Below are 17,920 nucleotides of genomic sequence, written 5' to 3'. Positions count from 1 at the left end.
GGACTGTACTGTATAATTTTGAAAACCTGTTTCTAAGCAACTACGAATTATCACCAGAGTAAAAAAAAAAAATCCAAATAAAAAGTTCACAGCTCTCCCAGTTAGGTCGTGGCTTTCCGTATCCGAGGCGGGTGGTCGAGTGTGTCGCCAAATGGAGTATTGAATTCCAATCCTCCGTCACAGGCCAAGGGTCCTGATGTCATATTGATATTTTAGTTATTTGGTGGCTTGTTTCTTCTTCAATTTTCATTTTTGAACACTTCGGCACGATGCCAAGTCCCGAACACCCGCCGCTTGACATTTGTCTGATGTGCGCAATTAACCTCTTCTCACTGTCGTCAGGAGGCATCTATTCCAAGTCTGACGGCAGGGAAGAGGATGAAGAAGATGAAGAGGGGATTAAGATCACAGCTGCTCCGAAAAGGGAAGTGAGGACGCCTCCGAGAGGAAGCACTTCAGCTTTTTAGAGTCCATTCAGTGCTCAAATGCACCAGGATTCATCTCGGGAGGGTGGAAAAAAAGTTTATCAGCTAAGTTGAACATCTGCTAATTAATAGCCCCCTGGAGACCACCCGTATCTCCACAAAGTCCGCTTAGTTGTTAAATCCACAGCCCCCCCTTCCCCCTCCCACATTGGCTACTTCCATCCTTGGTTTCTTATCAGTGCTCCTCCACACTCACACCAATCTCGTATTAAAAATCCTTTTCATTTGAAACAGACCCAGGAGTCATTTTCTTTCCCTGTATTTTATAATTAATACAGATTTAAAGGTTCACTTATGAAATTGAAGTAAGAATATATTTCTGATCATTTATTTTTGTGACAAATATAAAACGCCAACTAGCACAATAAAAATAAAGAAAAAAAAACAGAAATAATTCCGAAAGAATTATGGCTTATTTTTAGCGTGCGCAATAGAAATAAATATGATGACGATAAATAATCCACAAAGTCAAAAAAATAGTCCGGGGAACACAAATGATAGAACAAAAATGGCTCAAATAATCCACAGACTAAATAAATGGCACACAGAACGATTAATATGATGCCTCCAGTTCTTGCCAGTTATCCATAATAACCATCACCTTATATGACAATGACAACTAACATCTATTTTTCCTCCCACACGGACGTCGGTGCGGGTACACTCACATGAGAGCGTGACTCTCGAGGAAGCAGGGAGCACAACGTTTGCCTGTTTCGGTTGTGGGCGTCCAGATCCACGAAGATCACCGACCAGGAGCAACCCTGAACACACGCGCACAACTACGTTTAAATACTAAGCAACATCAAGTGCGGCGTGGGAGTGCTCCAACAACAACGTGTCAGGAGTCATCCCATCATTCCAAACATCCCATGCACTTAAAGGCCTCACTAGTGTTGTTTTTTTACTTAGCGGGTACTCCAATCGTTTTGAAGTACCAAAAAAAAAAAAAAAAAAAAAAGCATCCACCTGCTAAGCATTTTCTAATGTAAGCACAAATGTATTATGGATGATTATTGCCTACATGGTCTATTTTCTACTTCCCTCTGAAAAAAACCGAGTGTTGGACGGAGAGGGCTTTTAGTCAAATGGTCGAGGTGTGCAAAGTGCAAGGGATTGTGGGTCAGCTCTGTTGATTGAGGGCGGAAAAAAAAAAAGTGCTTGAAGCCGACCATTTAGACCAAGGGTGGGCAAAGTGCAGCTTAAAATTCCATTCAAACGTTTTGCGACCCACTTATCCTCGCGGTTAGTTTAGATGTGATGTATTCATAAATGTACCTATTGATCAATTTGATTGCTTTCTTCTAAATTCCCATTCAAAAAATAGAATTCCCGTTGACGGCAATATCCATCAATGGGTTAATAAATGGTTTGTCATCTCCAATATTCTATACACACATTTAAATACAGAGTTAGGTAAAGTAAGTAGTCACATATCATATTATCTCGTTCCAGCGTGCTCAAAGATCAGCAATTTTAAACATAATAAGAGGACGTTTCTCACGCTCTTGCCTCCGATCAATTTTTATCACGATGGGAAAAGTTCACCAAAGGAAAAAAAATGAACACCTCGCCTCACATTCATGTCACACAAAGACAGAGGGAAAATGACAAATTCACACGCCGCAGTGAAACGTGATAATAGCGTCCGCTGCTGTGAGTCAGTCGATTGGGAAATCAGCATCGATAGACATGATGAACACGAAAGCCATTTATGGAGTCCTTTTTCTGCATGTGCAGAAAATTATATTCTGATTCTGATATCGTACATTTGTGCATTACCTGGTTTCCAAAAAGGTTAAATCCATTGATGGCCTCCAGAGCAGCCTTGGCCAGGCCCACGGAGCTGCACACATTTGAATTGTACACTTAATAATTGTGATTACATTCATTTTGTCCCTGGATTCTGTAAGCGTAAAAAAGCAGGATTAAAGAGGACTGAAATTCAGTAACCTTAAAAAATAAAAACTCGGTTGAGCTGAAATGTTTTGTTAAATGTGACCGACCTTGAATGCAGCTCGGTGCTGCCGTTGTTATACTTGCTGCCTCGTTCCCACATGCCGTAGTCGGGCACCCTGTAGGCTCTTTCCACGCAGAAAACCAGGTTCTGGATGAAGGACACCTGCAAAACATAAGACGAGACAACAGAATTGTTGTTAAGCCACAAATAAAACCGGTCCCACCCACTTGTGATCAACTTTGAATGAAGGTGACCCCTGAACTGAAATTTGACAACACCGCCTTTCATACTAAAAATAAATGAAGCAATTGCAAATAATCCAACGTCTGCCGATATTGTCGTCTAATTAAAATGATCGCTCCTCGCTAATGATGAATGACGTCTTGCACAATAGAAAGACAAAGATTCTAAAAATATTCACAGTCATACATGGGCGAATGGTTAATCGTGATAACAGCTACTTTGCACAGTAGGAATAATTCACAAAGTCAGAACAGGTTAAAATAGATTAATTTGATCTCACACACAATAACATAGTGAGTCTTCCAGTGCCTACGGTGCAGATGCCATCTACCAAAATGAAAGCAAAGGTACAAGGAATAGTACCAGAGCCAAGTGGAGTCGGTACCAGGAGGTAGAAAATTCATCAAATAAGTGAACTGCCCAAAAAAATAACAATAAACGCAAAAGAAGAGAATCATTGCAAAGTGTGTGTTTGTGTTAGTGCACGTGCAGGTGTGTGTGTTTGTGTGTGTACTTGAACGATTGGAGACGTAATCTAAAGTGACAAAGCTGCAGGAGAAAGCAGTGAAGGTCTTGTTTTGGGCTCCACTAATAAAATGGCTTCCTGCAACCTGACTAGCACCTACTTCGTCCGTGTTGTAGATTATCTGCAGGCCGGAGCAGATCATCTCCACCAGGTAGAGCAGGAACAGGGAAACGGCGTCAATCTGCGGAAAGCACACAAACCACATTTCTACATTCAAAAGCTCCGCCGTTCCATTTCATATTGAACTCAAATGACCTGCAGGTGGTGGTACTGGTCGTAGGTGTGGATCTCGTCGCCCGTGTGCAAGTTAAACATGGAGTGCAGACACTTGGAGGGGCTGGGGTCCTGCTTGAACTGCTCCACCTAAACAAAAAGGGATTTCGGTGAAGGGAATGGATTTTGTACTGTGTCGTGTTTTACACCAAAAATAAAATGTGTCAAATTCCTATGCGGGTTATGATTTGAAATTTTGCGAGTGGAAAGCAGCCACTTGGGGGAGCGTATAATACATGAGTACAATATGTGTTGGGTCGAGTGTGTGGGTAGCGACGACATGGAATCACAGCTGGGCCGCCAGCCGTTCCCTCTGTCACACAGAGTTATAAATAATTGGGCCTTTGTCCCACTTTTACCTCATTTGTTTCCCCTCTTGCTGCCTCGCACCATCATGAGAGCAGCCACTTTCTAATCCTCCATCTTTTTTTTTTTCGCTCCAACTGCGTATTTTGCCCTTTTCCACCGACTCCAATTTTTAACTAGTTCTAGCTCAGAAGAGAAGTCTGAGATATTGGACAGTCACATCATTTTAAAATGCAGTTGTGATGATTGACAGGGAATGTCCAATATAAAAATAAGAAATAAATAATAAATATAAAATATTATCAAAATAAAATACAAAAATAATACAACTAAAATAAAATAATAATGTCCAATAATAATATAAGGATTTGTAATGGCACCGACCTTATGAGCTTGCCTCATGTAGCAGTAGAGGATTCCTCTCATGCACTTGATGGCCGAGTGCTCCAATTCGTGGGTGCGCCCCATGTCGTCATCGATGCGTCTATAGTCCAAAATAACAAATTTACAGTACCGTATTTTCCGCACTATAAGGCGCACCGGATTATAAGGCGCACCTTCAATGAATGGCCCATTTTAAAACTTTGTCCAGATATAAGGCGCACCGGATTATAAGGCGCATAGAATAAATAACTCAACGTTGCTCAAACGTGAATGCAATCACAATATAGTAACACTCGAAATAGTGAAAACAATAACAATATATCAATAACTCAACGTTGCTCAAACGTTAATATCACACAACACAAAATAAACACGTAAAGCTTACTTTAATAAGTTAGTCCTCATCCACGAATCCATATTGGTCCATATATAAGGTGCTCCGGATTATAAGGCGCACTGTCGGCTTTTGAGAAAATTGGAGGTTTTTAGTGCGGAAAATACGGTAAGTTGTTCAACTTGGATGAATTGAAACTCAACATCCACATTGAGTCAGGAGTAAGTCTGAGTTTAAATCAGCATATATATTTAAAACCATGAATATAGGCAATTATAAATTGTGAGAATTAACGCTACAGTATATCCCATGTGGGGAAAGGCGAGACGAGTCATACTGACAATTTCAATTGTGTACGTGTACCTAATGTTGTGGCTAGTAAGAGAGTACATGCTCATTTATCAGATATCGTTGGCGCTTCAGAGCCTCTGGATGACAGCAGAACATGGCCTCTGTTCATTTTAATGCAATTGAACTGACTGAATGAAATCAAGTTATCGTGTGACACACACACACACGCGCATGAGAAAGTAACACTATTCTCCGAGGCTGTCAGATGAGAATTATCTTAATGAAATCCCAGTGACAGATCTAATAGGAGGCAACCGTGACTGATGGCCGCGATCCGCCGCCGGTTCACACAGCAGTGCAAGTCTCTATTTTTAACGTCCATCCCCTCCCATCTCCCTTGATTTTTTTTTTCTTCTCCTCTTCCCTTTCTTCATCACGTCTTCACTCACTGTCCTACAGTCCTCGTCGCTCTTTTAGTTTGTTTTCATCCTCATCTGTTTCGACTTAAATAGCCGATCAAATCTCGTCTGTCTTTTACAGTCACGTTGGAAATAAATTTCGGTTATGAGCCACATGCTGATACTGACCGGTAGGCTAAGGACAGCGCCCAAGCTGCCGCCGCACAGTACAAGGAGTCCCGCACCTTGGCCTCGTTACAAGTGGAGCAGATCTTCACGGGGAAGAGCCCAGTGGTGGGACTTTGGTAGTTGAGTATGGTGGTCTTGACTGGCAAGAGAAAAGATGAAACATGCATGAATGTGCTTTACGCAACCCACATCTTCAACTCGAGTCCTGCCCTTCAAGCAACGTGTGGGTAGAAAAGCTAATGAGCGAGGCTCGCTGAATATTCCTCAAGTTCAAGGAACCGTTAGACAACGCATGGCTCGAGTGCAAATACAGTGTGCCATATTATTATAAATATAATATAAATATTCCCTATTTATTTATTTATTTATTTATTTATCTATTTATTTAATAATAATAATAATAGTACATTTTATTTATAAGGCGCCTTTCAAGGCACTCAAGGTCGCTGTACAGACATAAAATAGCATAAAAAAATTATTTGTTTATTTATATGAGCATTTGTTTTTGACAGAAGTGATTTATGTAAAATAACACAGAACATTTTACAATTTTAAATTTGACTTGGCTTACACCAACGTATGCAGAAATATGTGCCCACCCAAGCCTCTGACATAGCCATTCGTATATTTTACACACGCACACGCATGGCGGTAGTGCGACGGCAGAGGTGACTAATCTATCGGGGGAGATCATGTCATTTTTCTTCAGCACATTAGGCGCCACGAATGGCAGGCCACATCCATTCTGCCGGTCATTTGTTACACAGTCAGAGATGGTGACGGATTTAGAGCAGCTGAGACACTTGACGGATGAACATATGTTCTCACCCAAAAAGTATAGAAGGCGTTTAATTCAACCCTCTACGCATGGATTAACTGATGGAAAGCATGTGCACATCCATCATCAGAACCTTTTGTGCTGTGTCGGATTCGTGGGAGGTGGAAGAAAATGCCACAGCAGCAAAAGCAACAACAAAAAGAATTCAAAGGGTGATTAAACAGAGAAAAAAAAAATCGACTGTAAAAAAAGAACTAGGTTAGGTCAAAAGCACTTAAAAAAAGCACAGGTTAAAAATATATATATACACCATTTGTCACAAATTATAATGATACAACCATAAATACCCCAAAAGTAACACAAGCGCAAATAAATTGTGCTACCGTAAAAAATAAATAAACACGTGAACACAAAAAATGAAAAAAATAAAAAAAGGTAAAAATAATCCTCTAAAAGTGTGAAAAATCTGTGCACGTCAAAATACGACTATTAATTAAAAGTGTAAGAATAAAAAAAATAAAACATTTCCACAAATTTCCATAAATACATGACCATAAAAAATTTTTTTTAAGAAAATCCCCTAAAGATTGTGCAGGTAAATCACTCAAATTCTGTGCACGTCAAAATACAACTATTTACTAAAAGTGTACCACATTTTAGACTACTGTAAATTCCTTAAAATAAAGAGTACACGTGTAAAAATATAATAAATAAATCCAAGTAGCCAAGTCCTCGCTATCCACAATCCATCAACGCAATTTTAATTGAAATTTCAGCAACATCAAAGGACTATTTTTATTTGCCCTCGGGTGTCGTCTTTAGTTTGTCACCCTCCCTCCCATCCCATCGTCTCGCTTCATCGCTCCCCCGTGCAACGGAATAGTCTGTCCCGAACCATCCGACAGATGATTTAGTGACACATTATCTTGACGGATGTCAAAATCCCCTCCCCCCAAATCTTTAATTTGCATTTGCGAGACGTTTTGAGAACAAACGGCTTTTTATGCGTGTGCGTGTTTCCTCACGCTGCTCATGATGACTTGGTTGATGTGTTCTTCTCGGGTCATTCCGGAAAAACATCAAGATGACATTATCGCGGTTTTGTTCTCAAGGGACTCCGGCTGAGCTGGACTCAATGCTCAAACGTTTCAGAAGGGACATATTATGGAAAATTAACTTTTAAATAACACAACACAAATAACAGGCTGTCGGCAAGCTTAATTACACATTGAGCATGAAAAATAGAAATTAAATTAATAGTTGTCCGCCTATTTCTGAAAATCTGTGTTTTTTGAGCGACCTCGCAAAAAAACATTTCTGACTTGACTTGACCCTTTTAAATTAGCATCAAGCCGCTTCAGCTCAGGTTTGGGATTTGCCCTGGAATTCCCCCAAAATGGCAAAATGCCCATTCCTATTTCGGGAATAGATTCTTAAGACATTTTTATGAGAATATAACAAGCCCACCTAATTCAGTGATAAGTCAAACATCCTTCCAGAACTAATTTACATCGTCTCCAAGGAGTCCTTCTAAATGAGTTTTAAAACGACGACGTGTCAAGTCAGTCACAGTGGTGCCATTGTGGCTAGTTTTGCAGCACAAAATCAAAGACACACACACAAAAAGAAGAACGGGTTTGATTTGTCATTGTGTTCCTGCCTCGCTGCCCGACAGTGAGCAGGTAGCATATATTGGCAGCCGGGTCTGGGTGCTACTGATAACGACGCCGGCTTTGTTCCCCCCCCTGCGCCGCAATTGGACGGCCACTTCCTATAACAGCGACCCGACGAGTAAATAAGCCTGGCGCCGAAATTTATTTCCGTGCACGGGATCACCTGTTGGACTCTGAATGACAATAATTACCACCCGTTGTTTCAGTAAACGCATGCAATATGCACGGCTATCTGGCAAAAAGCAGACACACACAAAAAAAAAAAAAAAATGAAATCTCTTATTTCTTACTTCCAAATAGTCCAGCATAAAGTTCAGCAGGACTTTTGGGGTTTTCATTTTTATCGAGGCAGGCTATTCGGCCTCGCGACGAAACTCAAATCGGACCAATCAAAATCATCTCGATCGAGGAAGTTTACATCTTATTTTATTCATACCTGGCTCTATAATCCAAAATACTTTTAGACATACGGATACCCCAAGTTGCTGACACCCTCGCCATTTCTTGGCCACATAAAACCAATTCTGTGTTTCATGGACCACCAGAACAGGAAAAAGCACTTTAGCCTGGAAATTGCCTTTAATCGATGCTGTTCCTGTGGAGGACTCTTTTTCTCTGCTGTAGCACACAGAAACACACTTAGTTGAAAGGCCCTCTAAACACACACACACCTCTTAACAATAGGAACATGTCAGATGAAATCATAAACTCAATAGCGCGGCTGTAGTTTGTGGCGCTATTGTGTGCCTCCCCACTCTGCTATCATTGTGCACCTCTTACATGGCGTCGCTTCGCATGCTGACGGATGATAAGTGTACTTACCGGCGTTGTAGTAGCGGTCCAGCTTCTCCCACAGGGGCTCATCCTCGCGGTGGAGGATGGACAGCTTGAGGGGCTCATAGATGGATCCTGAGAGAGAGGACACAATTGGTACAGATTTTCCATTGTGGCGGACGTATCTTTTGTCTAAAAAATACAGGAGAGGATGGTTGATTTTGGTTGGAATTTAGAATCATTTTTTTCCCCATAGCGGAACTTAAAAGGGTGTCCAATTTTTGGATTTTGAGCAAAGATGTTGTCGCTGAAGTCGTAGAAAATGGTCGATACCAAATTTTTTCAGACCGATATCCATTTTTTGAGTCATCACCGATACCGATACCAAGCGCCGATACCACATTTCGATACATAACATTTCCTCCCAAAACAATCACAGATCATTTTAAAGAAAGACCTGTACGTCCCAAAATAAAAAAAATTCTTGAAAGCTAATGAAGTTAATGGAAATTAGGATGGCACAGACATTGTAATTTGATTTCTCTTTTTCCATTATTTGGAATCAGACATTTTATAGTTTAGTGTCCCAACAGCGGGAGTAGACCGGGAATTCCCTCAAGTCTAACTTTTCTTTCCCCCCTCATCTTCAGACTCGTCTGAAGATGGTGATTTGCATTTTAATAGACCTGACCCCAGGTCAACACCACAAGGTAGTGAACATTTCACATTCCCACTGAAATTAGCATAATTTTCATTATCTTAAAAGTTTCAGGATGTGGGGACAAAGGGGAAAGATAAAGCTCTTTTGAGGAGTGTAGATGAGAAGTTGAACATTCCAATTTTACTTTCTAACATGGAATGATTCAGTCCAATATTCCAATGAGTCACTGACTCCTCAGTATCTATTGCATTTGGTGAAATATTATCTGTAACTGGATTCTGTATAACAAAAGTATTAGGACACACCTCCTGGTCATTTAATTTCAATTCATCAATTAATCTGTGGTAAATTCTTAAAGGAGACATTATATGTTATTTTCGGGATTGGAAGGCAAATCTAACTTTTATTACAATGTGTGGAAGGGGGAAATAAAATCATTTTCAGTCACTTCAGCAACACTTCATACACTACAGTTAAAACTCAGCGCAGCTCTGCTTACCTTTTGGTTTGTCAGATTTCAGCTGTCTCTTCAAAATGGTAAATGTTCACCCAGCCAGGCTGGCAAACCATGTGTTAAACTCAATGTGGGGGCGGGCTCATGCAAATTAGCCAAACTATTACATCACAAACCATTCAAGACAGCTTGCCCATAAACACATTTGGGAGCATATTTGTTTGAGTATGAATAATAAAATAATATATAATAAAATATAATAGGAATAATAATAATAAAAACTGCACTTTGATCCAATACTTTTGTCACCATATGCTGGTCCACCATTGAACCACGGCATTTTTTTATTTTTTTATTTTTATTTATGTATTTCTTTTAATGTTTTTATTTAATTTGATTTATTCCTCTAAACCTGCTTCTACTTACCCAGTCTCTGGACTTTCTGATGAGGCCTCTTTATCGCAGCCATTTTCAAAAGGTGAAATTAAGGCCAATCGTCTCTCTCTCTCTCTTTCTCAGCTAAATCACAAAACTACAGCAGGAGGCAGTTAGTAGCACACATTAAACATTGGACACGTGTATGAATTAACATTGAATGACATGATTATGATGTTACCATAAAGAACGCATGCAATCAATTATTTCTACAGACAGACAATAGAAAAAAAAGACATTACAACATTGCAATTTCAGAAGAATGTGTTAAAAGAGATTTTGATTCAAAAGTTAACAATACAACAGCGCTGCAACAAGTCATCACAATCGGACTCATTTGAGTTGCATATTCCAATCATAAAAAAATATTTGTTTCTTGCAACGCTGTTGGATTGTTTTTAACATTCCGTCAACCCCAATTCCAAACCCAGAAACAGTAGAAAAACAGAGTAAAGATGTTTAGGATACATAACAGGGTGTTGTTGTTGATTAATTCAATGATGTAATTATAATGCAATAACACATGTATGTATTGTTCTTATCTCTTGTAAGACAGGTGGGACAAAGGTGATATAGTTTGTAGTATTCTACTGTTTGACGAGGTTTTTTTTTTTGCAAAATGTTCCCGTTCCTCAAGATGCACTAACATGCATATCATTACTGTCAATTGTAGTGGTATTGCTGTTAAAGTTGTTGTTTTTTTTTAGAGCAACTTTACTAAATATCAAACATATTTTGGGATGGCATGGAGTGTTTATTGTATTTCATTCAGGACTATTTGGGCGTACAGTAACATGAACCAGCAGTCTGTTGGTGGTTTGGTTGCAAAATCTCTCGCTTCCTCAAGATTCATCTTCTGCAACATACAAACACGTATTCGAAACTATGTTCATTTAATTATGGAAGAGGTGAGAGGGTCTCAAAATAGCTGTCCCCAAATGTTGCACATTGAAACCTCTGACCTTTCGCGCATGAGACCAGTCAGTGTATCTGCTGCAAAACCAAGCGCCGCGTGTAAAAAACAAAACGTCACGCGCACGTAGATAAAGAAAGCGGTAATTCGTAGTACAAGGACAAGGTGAAATCTGTAAATCTGACCTGATCGTTTTGATCGGGCTTTAAATTCCAGCAGTTTCCAACCGACATCAGCCAAGCTTGCCATGGTTGCAAAAGCATTCAAGTTCTCTTGTGTGCACACGAAACTTCTGTCTTACACTTTCAAAATATATAAAAGTAACCATTTGTTTGTGTAGATAAAGTCAATTTTAACCAAAATAATACTTAATCATGATGATATCATTATTTTTATATTGTTCAATTTAAAGTTTGTCCGTGATTTAAAATATAATTTAATTACAATGTACGCCTTTTACTATTATTTTGAAAGAAAACCTACCACATCCGGCTAAGCTGATCGTAAAACCGATTGTTTGCTGCTGCTGTCAACTGTCAAACTACCTGAGCACGACACTGACGTAAAGACGAAAGTGAAAATACAGCAACATTTTACCAAATTACAGGACCTTAATACATATATTTCCGATCTTTTATACAATTAAATAAACTATGAAAGTGACGTACGACACCGTTTTCCAGGCCATGCCTCGTTCAACGTAAAAACGCTGCTATTTCCTGCGTGCCGTAAAGCGGCTTGCCGAAAGACGATCAGTGTTGTTGTCAAAGGAGCACTGCTATCTGCGAGATGTCCCTGTCACATAGGACTGTTTTTGTTATTTTTTTCCAATTTATCGCCAACCATCACACGCATGCCCTCCAGAATGTCACCACCGACCTGTTTGGTGCCGAAAACAACGGCACGATTGCGGCGTTTGGCGACTTTAACGCCGACAAGCAGACAGACATCTTCATCATCAGGGAACGTATGTTAAATAGCTGTGTCATAACAGCATACTCTCCCACTATTTATTACGTTTAATATTTTTGCATCTTCACCTTGTACTTATTCTTTGTTTGATTTTAGAGTCAGAGCTGGTTATCTTCTTGGCTGACTCCAAAGCACCTTACTTCAAGCCCAAGGTGTACATCTCAAAAGGGATCTTGCCAAGGTGATCGTGTTCTTATTGATTTTCACTTTAAACGCTCTTGTAGTATCTCACTTTTAGTGATTAAGTCACCAGGAGTGACTCCATTATAGTAAACCCTGGAAATTCGCACTAACGGAATTTTAGGAAATGGGCAGACTTCAAATAGTGTTTAAATACAAGCTGGAGAAAAGTCAATTGTATATAATAACTCCCTGTTTATGTGTACAGTGACACGGTCCTCACCAGTGTAGTGCCCGGCGACTATGATGGAGATTCCCAGATGGACGTTCTCCTCACGGCTCAGATTAACACAATGGCATCCTCGGTTTTCATCTTTTGGGGAGACAACGAGACATTAGGTATGTGGATGCAAAAGTCGTTGGCCGAGGAAGGGGCTCTCACATTTTGTTGAGGAATACGATAAAATTGTGTTTGGCTTTCTGCAGATATGACTGCTTGGCTCAGGTTGAATAAGACCTTCAGGGATCAACCTCTGGTGATGGAGTAAGTATGAGCGACATTATGGGATTATTTCCATTCATACACAAAGATTATATTGCTGACAAATGTTTTCTTGCAGTTTCAACGGTGACATGATCCCAGATATATTTGGAGTCACGGACTCGACGACCACGGAATTTTGCTCTCTAACTAACAGGTGATTTATATTTACGTCGTCTTAATCTAATAAAATTTTGGAGGGAAAAGATATTTTTATCTACCGTCCAGAACAACGACTCACTTAAATTGTCAGAAAATTACTATTTATTAATCTTATATAAAAATATTGAAATATGCTAGCGACTTATCGTGACCAGCAAAATAATTGTTTTCTTTTGCTTCCGCCACCTGAGCCAATCAAAGTCTGATGATCATTTTGCGGAAGACTTTTGTGACACATTTTCTTCCAAAGAATTGTTGGTGAGCTTCTAATTTGGTCTTCCCACCTTTTTTTAGGGATCCAGTGTGTCAAAACGCTCTGAGTTCACCCGTCAACATGCGTATCCCTCACGCTAACGCCTTCATCGACCTCAACAAGGACTTAACCGCCGGTAAGATTTCAGACATTAGCGACATCGGCGGTTGTGTAAAGTGTCATTCGAAAGGCGGGATTACTGTTCACCCTCGTAGGAAAAACAGCAGATTTTGCTGCTTAAGCCGCGTCACTGCCAGATTTACCACACGTGTGTTTTTGTGTTTGTGTCAGGCTGAACTTTCAGTGAACTACAGGAATGTGTTAATAAGTTGTCAGTCTTGCTTTCTGTTTAAACCAACCCATGATAATATTTTTTTAATACCGTTTTTTTCCATGTATAATGCGCCCCCATGTATAATACGCACCCTAAAAATGGCATGTTGATGCTGGAAAAAAGCCTATACCCATGTATAATACGCACCCAAATTTTGACTCCTACTTAAGTCCGTAAACGTAAAATTATTTCAGAAAAAAGATCATCTTTGCGAACAACTGGATGTTATTCTGCCGGTCAGTGTCACTGCGCATGCGCTAGCAAACTCAATAGCGAAGAAATGTTTCGGATTTGTGTAGGGTACATTGTGACAGCAAACGAGCAGGTGATCGAGCAAGCGTCTGATACGAGAGCATTGTGTTCGTATGGAGCGTGTTTGAAGTGAACAGCAGAGAAGAAAGCGCATCTGTAATGGCGGCCTCCGTATGATATCCGGATAAAAAATAAAAATAAAAAAATAAATAAATAAATAAAAATGTACCCATGTATAATGCGCACCCCAGATTTTAGGACAATAAATTAGTTACATTTTGCGCATTATACATGGAAAAAAACGGTAGACTGCAATTTTATTGTAGCCTTGTTCTTGTCTTATTGCGATACATTTACAAATATTTTTGAATTAAATAATGTTTTAGCGGCTCAACAGTTGGAGTTCCACTCAAACATACCAATTGGTAATAACCATTAAACGTCTTTTCTGGTTAGTTCAACTTTAAATGTATAGAATAGATGGACTATAAAACTCACAATGTATTGAGCTATATTTTGCGAGAAAAATTATTTGTGAAGACAGGAAAAAGCACACCAAGACGAGAAAACCATTTATTTTCTTGCATATCGCAGCATGAAAATTGGATCTGACACAAGCGCTGACTCACTGCAATCGTACTCCAGAACCATGAATCAGCATCCGGGCTCGCTGTTCGGGGGGAAAAAAAAACAAAACAAAAAACAATAGCCTCGGGCTAATTGCTATGGTGCCGTCTCATTTGAATGTCTGTTTATTTAGATGATTGCGGCTGAGTCAAAATATTCTCCATGCGGCAAAAAAAAAGGGACGCTCGTTTGACTGATTCATCACAATATGGCTGTCCCAAAAAAACCAACAGAATATTTGTAAAACTTTAGGATTTTTCACTCAGCTTTTATCAGAAACTTTATGGAAAATACATCTATAAAAAAATAATAATCATCTTAGTGTCGTACGAAAATATAAATGACTCAAGACTCACAGTAGGAATCAAACACTCATGTTCTAGTTTACTAAGAAAGAACAAAATTAGCCATTTTCTCCACCACTGAATGGAGAAATCACGTTTCTTTGGTTCTTCTGCTCTCGGCCAGCTGAGCGCGGCGCTGTCACTCATACTTAGCGAGGTTTTTTTAAACACTCTGGAAACTAATCCCCATGTTTTAGGTAATCACGGAGGATTTAGTGGTGTCATATGCACCGCGGGTATCGTTTTGCACCCCACGCTTTTTAGTCCCAGAGCAGTCGCAGTTTAACCTGTGCACGTTTTAATTCATTTCTAATCTGTTTTAGGAATTAATCAAAGTTGATAAAGGTCTGCTCTTTTTTTTTTTTTTTTTTTTTTCGCGTTGGCTCCGAGCCTTCCGGCGAAGCTTTGTGGTTAATTTTTAATGCGCTTTGGCTCAGATTGTGTTTCTGCATCAATTAGTTTGTTTTATTAAGTGCCACAAGTAAAACTCGAGTGCAGCTCTTGTTTGTTTATGTGGCGTTTTGTATTCAGCTCAGTTTGAATGAGAGAGGAATCAAAAACCGCCGAACCTGCCAAGCCCAGGTGGCGGCAACTACAAAAGATGAGGGTGGTTATGTTTTTATTCACATATAAAACTTTACGGTCTCCAGTAGGTCTCCGGTGCCATGAAAGCAGCAAATACAGTTGCTGTCTGTAGCCAGTTCGGGAATATTTCAAATTTACGTGATGATGTGGTGAAGCCTTTTGAAAGCAGTTGAAAGGTGGCATGGGGGGCGATTTCCAAATCTGTAAAATGAATTTTATAAGCTCTCCCAAGCTGTGTCAGACATTTTGGAATGGGCGGAAATGGATTTTGTATTTGTCACTGCATTAATAAGGACTGCATGGTCAGCCAGGGCGAAATCGTGAGACAAGCCGATACATTTTTTTAAAAAAAAGTTTCTCCTCTGCCCCCGCTGACCCCAAAGTAACTCGACTTTGTGGGCCAAGGCCAAGTTTTTGAAAATCTTGTTTCACAGTCTGCTGCCTCCCTTAGCAGAAGGACAGGGCCACATATCATTGGGCCAAGCCTGTGCAGGTTCACACCTCCTGGGGAGGACGCCGTGCATGCCACTGCAAGTTTTCAGCAAGTCTTCCCACTCATGTAAAGAGGCATTAATATATTAAATCACTCCCAAGAGGCTGTGGGGTTTTTTTTTTTAACCCAAAATGAGCATTTACACCTAGTTTACTTGCTCTGGTTGACTCTGAAAAAGAAGCACGGCGTAAAAGTGCGACTGCAGTACGCGACACGACGGCCTGAAAAATAATCGCGCGATACAAAAATACAAACATTGAGACGTTGCGTATGAGACGACAATATTTCTATATGATCATAGAAGGCGAACTGTGCCAAACTGACCTATAGCTTGGTGGAAAAGATGCAAACTCAGCAAAAATAACCGAACCAGATTCAATATCTTCGACTTATTGACTGTCCAGTGTGTGAATCATTTTTGCAAGTCTCATTCCACTCCCCGCCACGCGACACCCCTTGCGACGCCTCTTCCTGGCGAAGTTTCATCTCACTCGCAAAGGAGGCTGTGACATTTCCTCTAGAATGCCAGAGGCCGACCCCCACCACGCTTTAGCTCGGCGGGCAGGGGGTCAGCTTAAAGATGCAGACAGATGAGCAGAGGGGACGTGACGGCTCGCGTCGCGCAAATATGCGCTTGCCGGGCGGTTTCAGTCGGCTCGCGCGCTCTCATTACTGTCAACCTCTCTCAGACGCACAAAGGCAACGTGCCGAGGTCACATTTGTCCCTCGTAATGGAGAAGGAAAATCAGGCGAGTGGCATTCTTGAGCTTGCCAACCGCGAGGGGCTACAGTATCTCCCACTGTGTTGACGTCATGGACAAATACACCAAACACTCTCAAGATATTTGAATCTGAATTGAAAGCACCTTTTGTTTTGCTTCTTTTGTGCTCTTATTTTTCTCGTATCTTCTCAAAGCAACATGAAGTCCCAGCGTGACAGCAAAATCTGATTTCGACATGAGCAAATCTCCGACTCACGGGCATTACGGTTCCAGAAAGTATTACCCCCCCCTTCCCTGTACACATCCATTCTCCGACTCTGGACTTCAAAGCCCCTTTTTTCTTTTCGCATAAACCTGGACTCTTACAACGGGTAATAGCTCGGAGCTGTATTGACGAAGAGCGAGGTGACAGCGTGGGGGAAACATCAGGCACGAATGCAGCAGTCGCAGTGCCGACTGTCAGCTCCTGTCTGCACCGTTGCTTCTGTTTTTCTCCGTTACCGCTACAAGGCCTTTTTTTTGCAGGTAGTATCAAACGCTCCCCATATTATCTCTCCTTGTATTTTCTATTTTCTCTAACGTTTCGCTTTAAAAGGCCATCGGAACGATCGTCCGACCACTAAATCCAAACCGTAATCCCGCAGCGCCAAGACCATAAATCCAACCTATCGAAGTCGTCTCAACACGTCGCCCAATTAAAACGCGTCGTCCCCACGCCGGCGCAAACCTCCACATGAGAACCGAGCCGACTTGTACATGCGAAACGGTGCTGAACCCTAAATGAAATCCGCCCGCCTCCTCAGCAGCTCGCCAACACTTGTGATAAGCTGCTAATTGGAAGCTTTGAAAGCACAAGCTTGGCAGAATAAAGTGACTGCCTATTTTAGTGCCGTAGCGTGTGTGTATGTGTGTGTGTGTGTGAGGGGGTACGTCCGAGCCGTGTGAACAGAATAATTATCCACATTTCTCGACATTGTGCGTGTGTGTTTTACCTCCCACGCTGTTGTGTCTTTCTGGCACTTGTGACATTATACATGTTGGCGAGAGTCACGGATGTTAGAATGTTACACGCACAGGAGAAAAAAATGAGCATATTGACGATAATTTTACGCCATTAAATAAATCCATTGTCATTTGCAAGGCAGCTTACGAAAAGGAGGCAGAGATGGAGATGAATTGAAATTTTCGTCAGTCTGCAGAATGTTTTCGGTCTCCCCTCTGCACAATCCCCAGAAGATTTAATACAAGTACCTGAACACAATTTTATTTTTCTCACTCTCAGTAGACTGCAAACTTTGGCCAAGGGCAAATAATCCAAATTCAGGCAAGAATCTTTTTTGTTCGATCTGGGAAAAAAAAGTCGCTTGTTACCTGAGCAACTGTGATGTCATCAGTCAAACTTTTGTTGAACAATATGTTTGTTTGAGCGGTGTGGAAC

General features: G+C 40.6%; 2 protein-coding genes and 1 long non-coding RNA gene across 5 annotated transcripts in view; 1 reads left to right on the top strand and 2 right to left on the bottom strand.

Moving 5' to 3' along the window:
• The window catches only part of phkb (phosphorylase kinase, beta), a 28,323-nt gene extending 16,970 nt beyond the window's left edge, over positions 1-11,353 (bottom strand). For 2 of the 3 annotated variants that reach the window (XM_037246529.1, XM_037246530.1), the window contains exons 1-9: positions 11,263-11,353; positions 8,663-8,749; positions 5,390-5,528; positions 4,178-4,277; positions 3,470-3,577; positions 3,315-3,395; positions 2,492-2,607; positions 2,268-2,331; positions 1,154-1,249 (exon numbers count right to left, since the gene is read on the bottom strand). In XM_037246529.1, the coding sequence (XP_037102424.1) occupies positions 1,154-1,249; positions 2,268-2,331; positions 2,492-2,607; positions 3,315-3,395; positions 3,470-3,577; positions 4,178-4,277; positions 5,390-5,528; positions 8,663-8,749; positions 11,263-11,326 (855 nt within the window). In that variant the 5' untranslated portion in view covers positions 11,327-11,353. Of the gene's footprint in view, positions 1-1,153; positions 1,250-2,267; positions 2,332-2,491; positions 2,608-3,314; positions 3,396-3,469; positions 3,578-4,177; positions 4,278-5,389; positions 5,529-8,662; positions 8,750-10,155; positions 10,262-11,262 lie in introns of all 3 variants that reach the window. The other variant, XM_037246531.1, reaches the window with a different exon arrangement.
• On the bottom strand, positions 24-1,147 carry LOC119120055. Its single transcript, XR_005097428.1, has 2 exons — positions 324-1,147; positions 24-193 (listed from the first exon to the last, which is right to left on the bottom strand). It is a non-coding gene; the product is annotated as an uncharacterized LOC119120055 (long non-coding RNA).
• Positions 11,354-11,806: 453 nt separating the features above from the next.
• The window catches only part of itfg1 (integrin alpha FG-GAP repeat containing 1), a 48,902-nt gene continuing 42,788 nt past the window's right edge, over positions 11,807-17,920 (top strand). Inside the window, exons 1-6 of the mRNA XM_037246576.1 lie at positions 11,807-12,044; positions 12,146-12,230; positions 12,438-12,568; positions 12,656-12,713; positions 12,790-12,867; positions 13,167-13,261. Of these exons, the coding sequence (XP_037102471.1) occupies positions 11,867-12,044; positions 12,146-12,230; positions 12,438-12,568; positions 12,656-12,713; positions 12,790-12,867; positions 13,167-13,261 (625 nt within the window). The 5' untranslated portion in view covers positions 11,807-11,866. The remainder of the gene's footprint in view (positions 12,045-12,145; positions 12,231-12,437; positions 12,569-12,655; positions 12,714-12,789; positions 12,868-13,166; positions 13,262-17,920) is intronic.

The sequence above is a fragment of the Syngnathus acus genome, chromosome 3 (assembly GCF_901709675.1).
Source record: "Syngnathus acus chromosome 3, fSynAcu1.2, whole genome shotgun sequence".
In the NCBI taxonomy this organism is placed as follows: Eukaryota; Metazoa; Chordata; class Actinopteri; order Syngnathiformes; family Syngnathidae; genus Syngnathus; species Syngnathus acus.
Note: the sequence above shows the minus strand (reverse complement) of the source record. Positions and strands in the feature narration are given on the sequence as shown.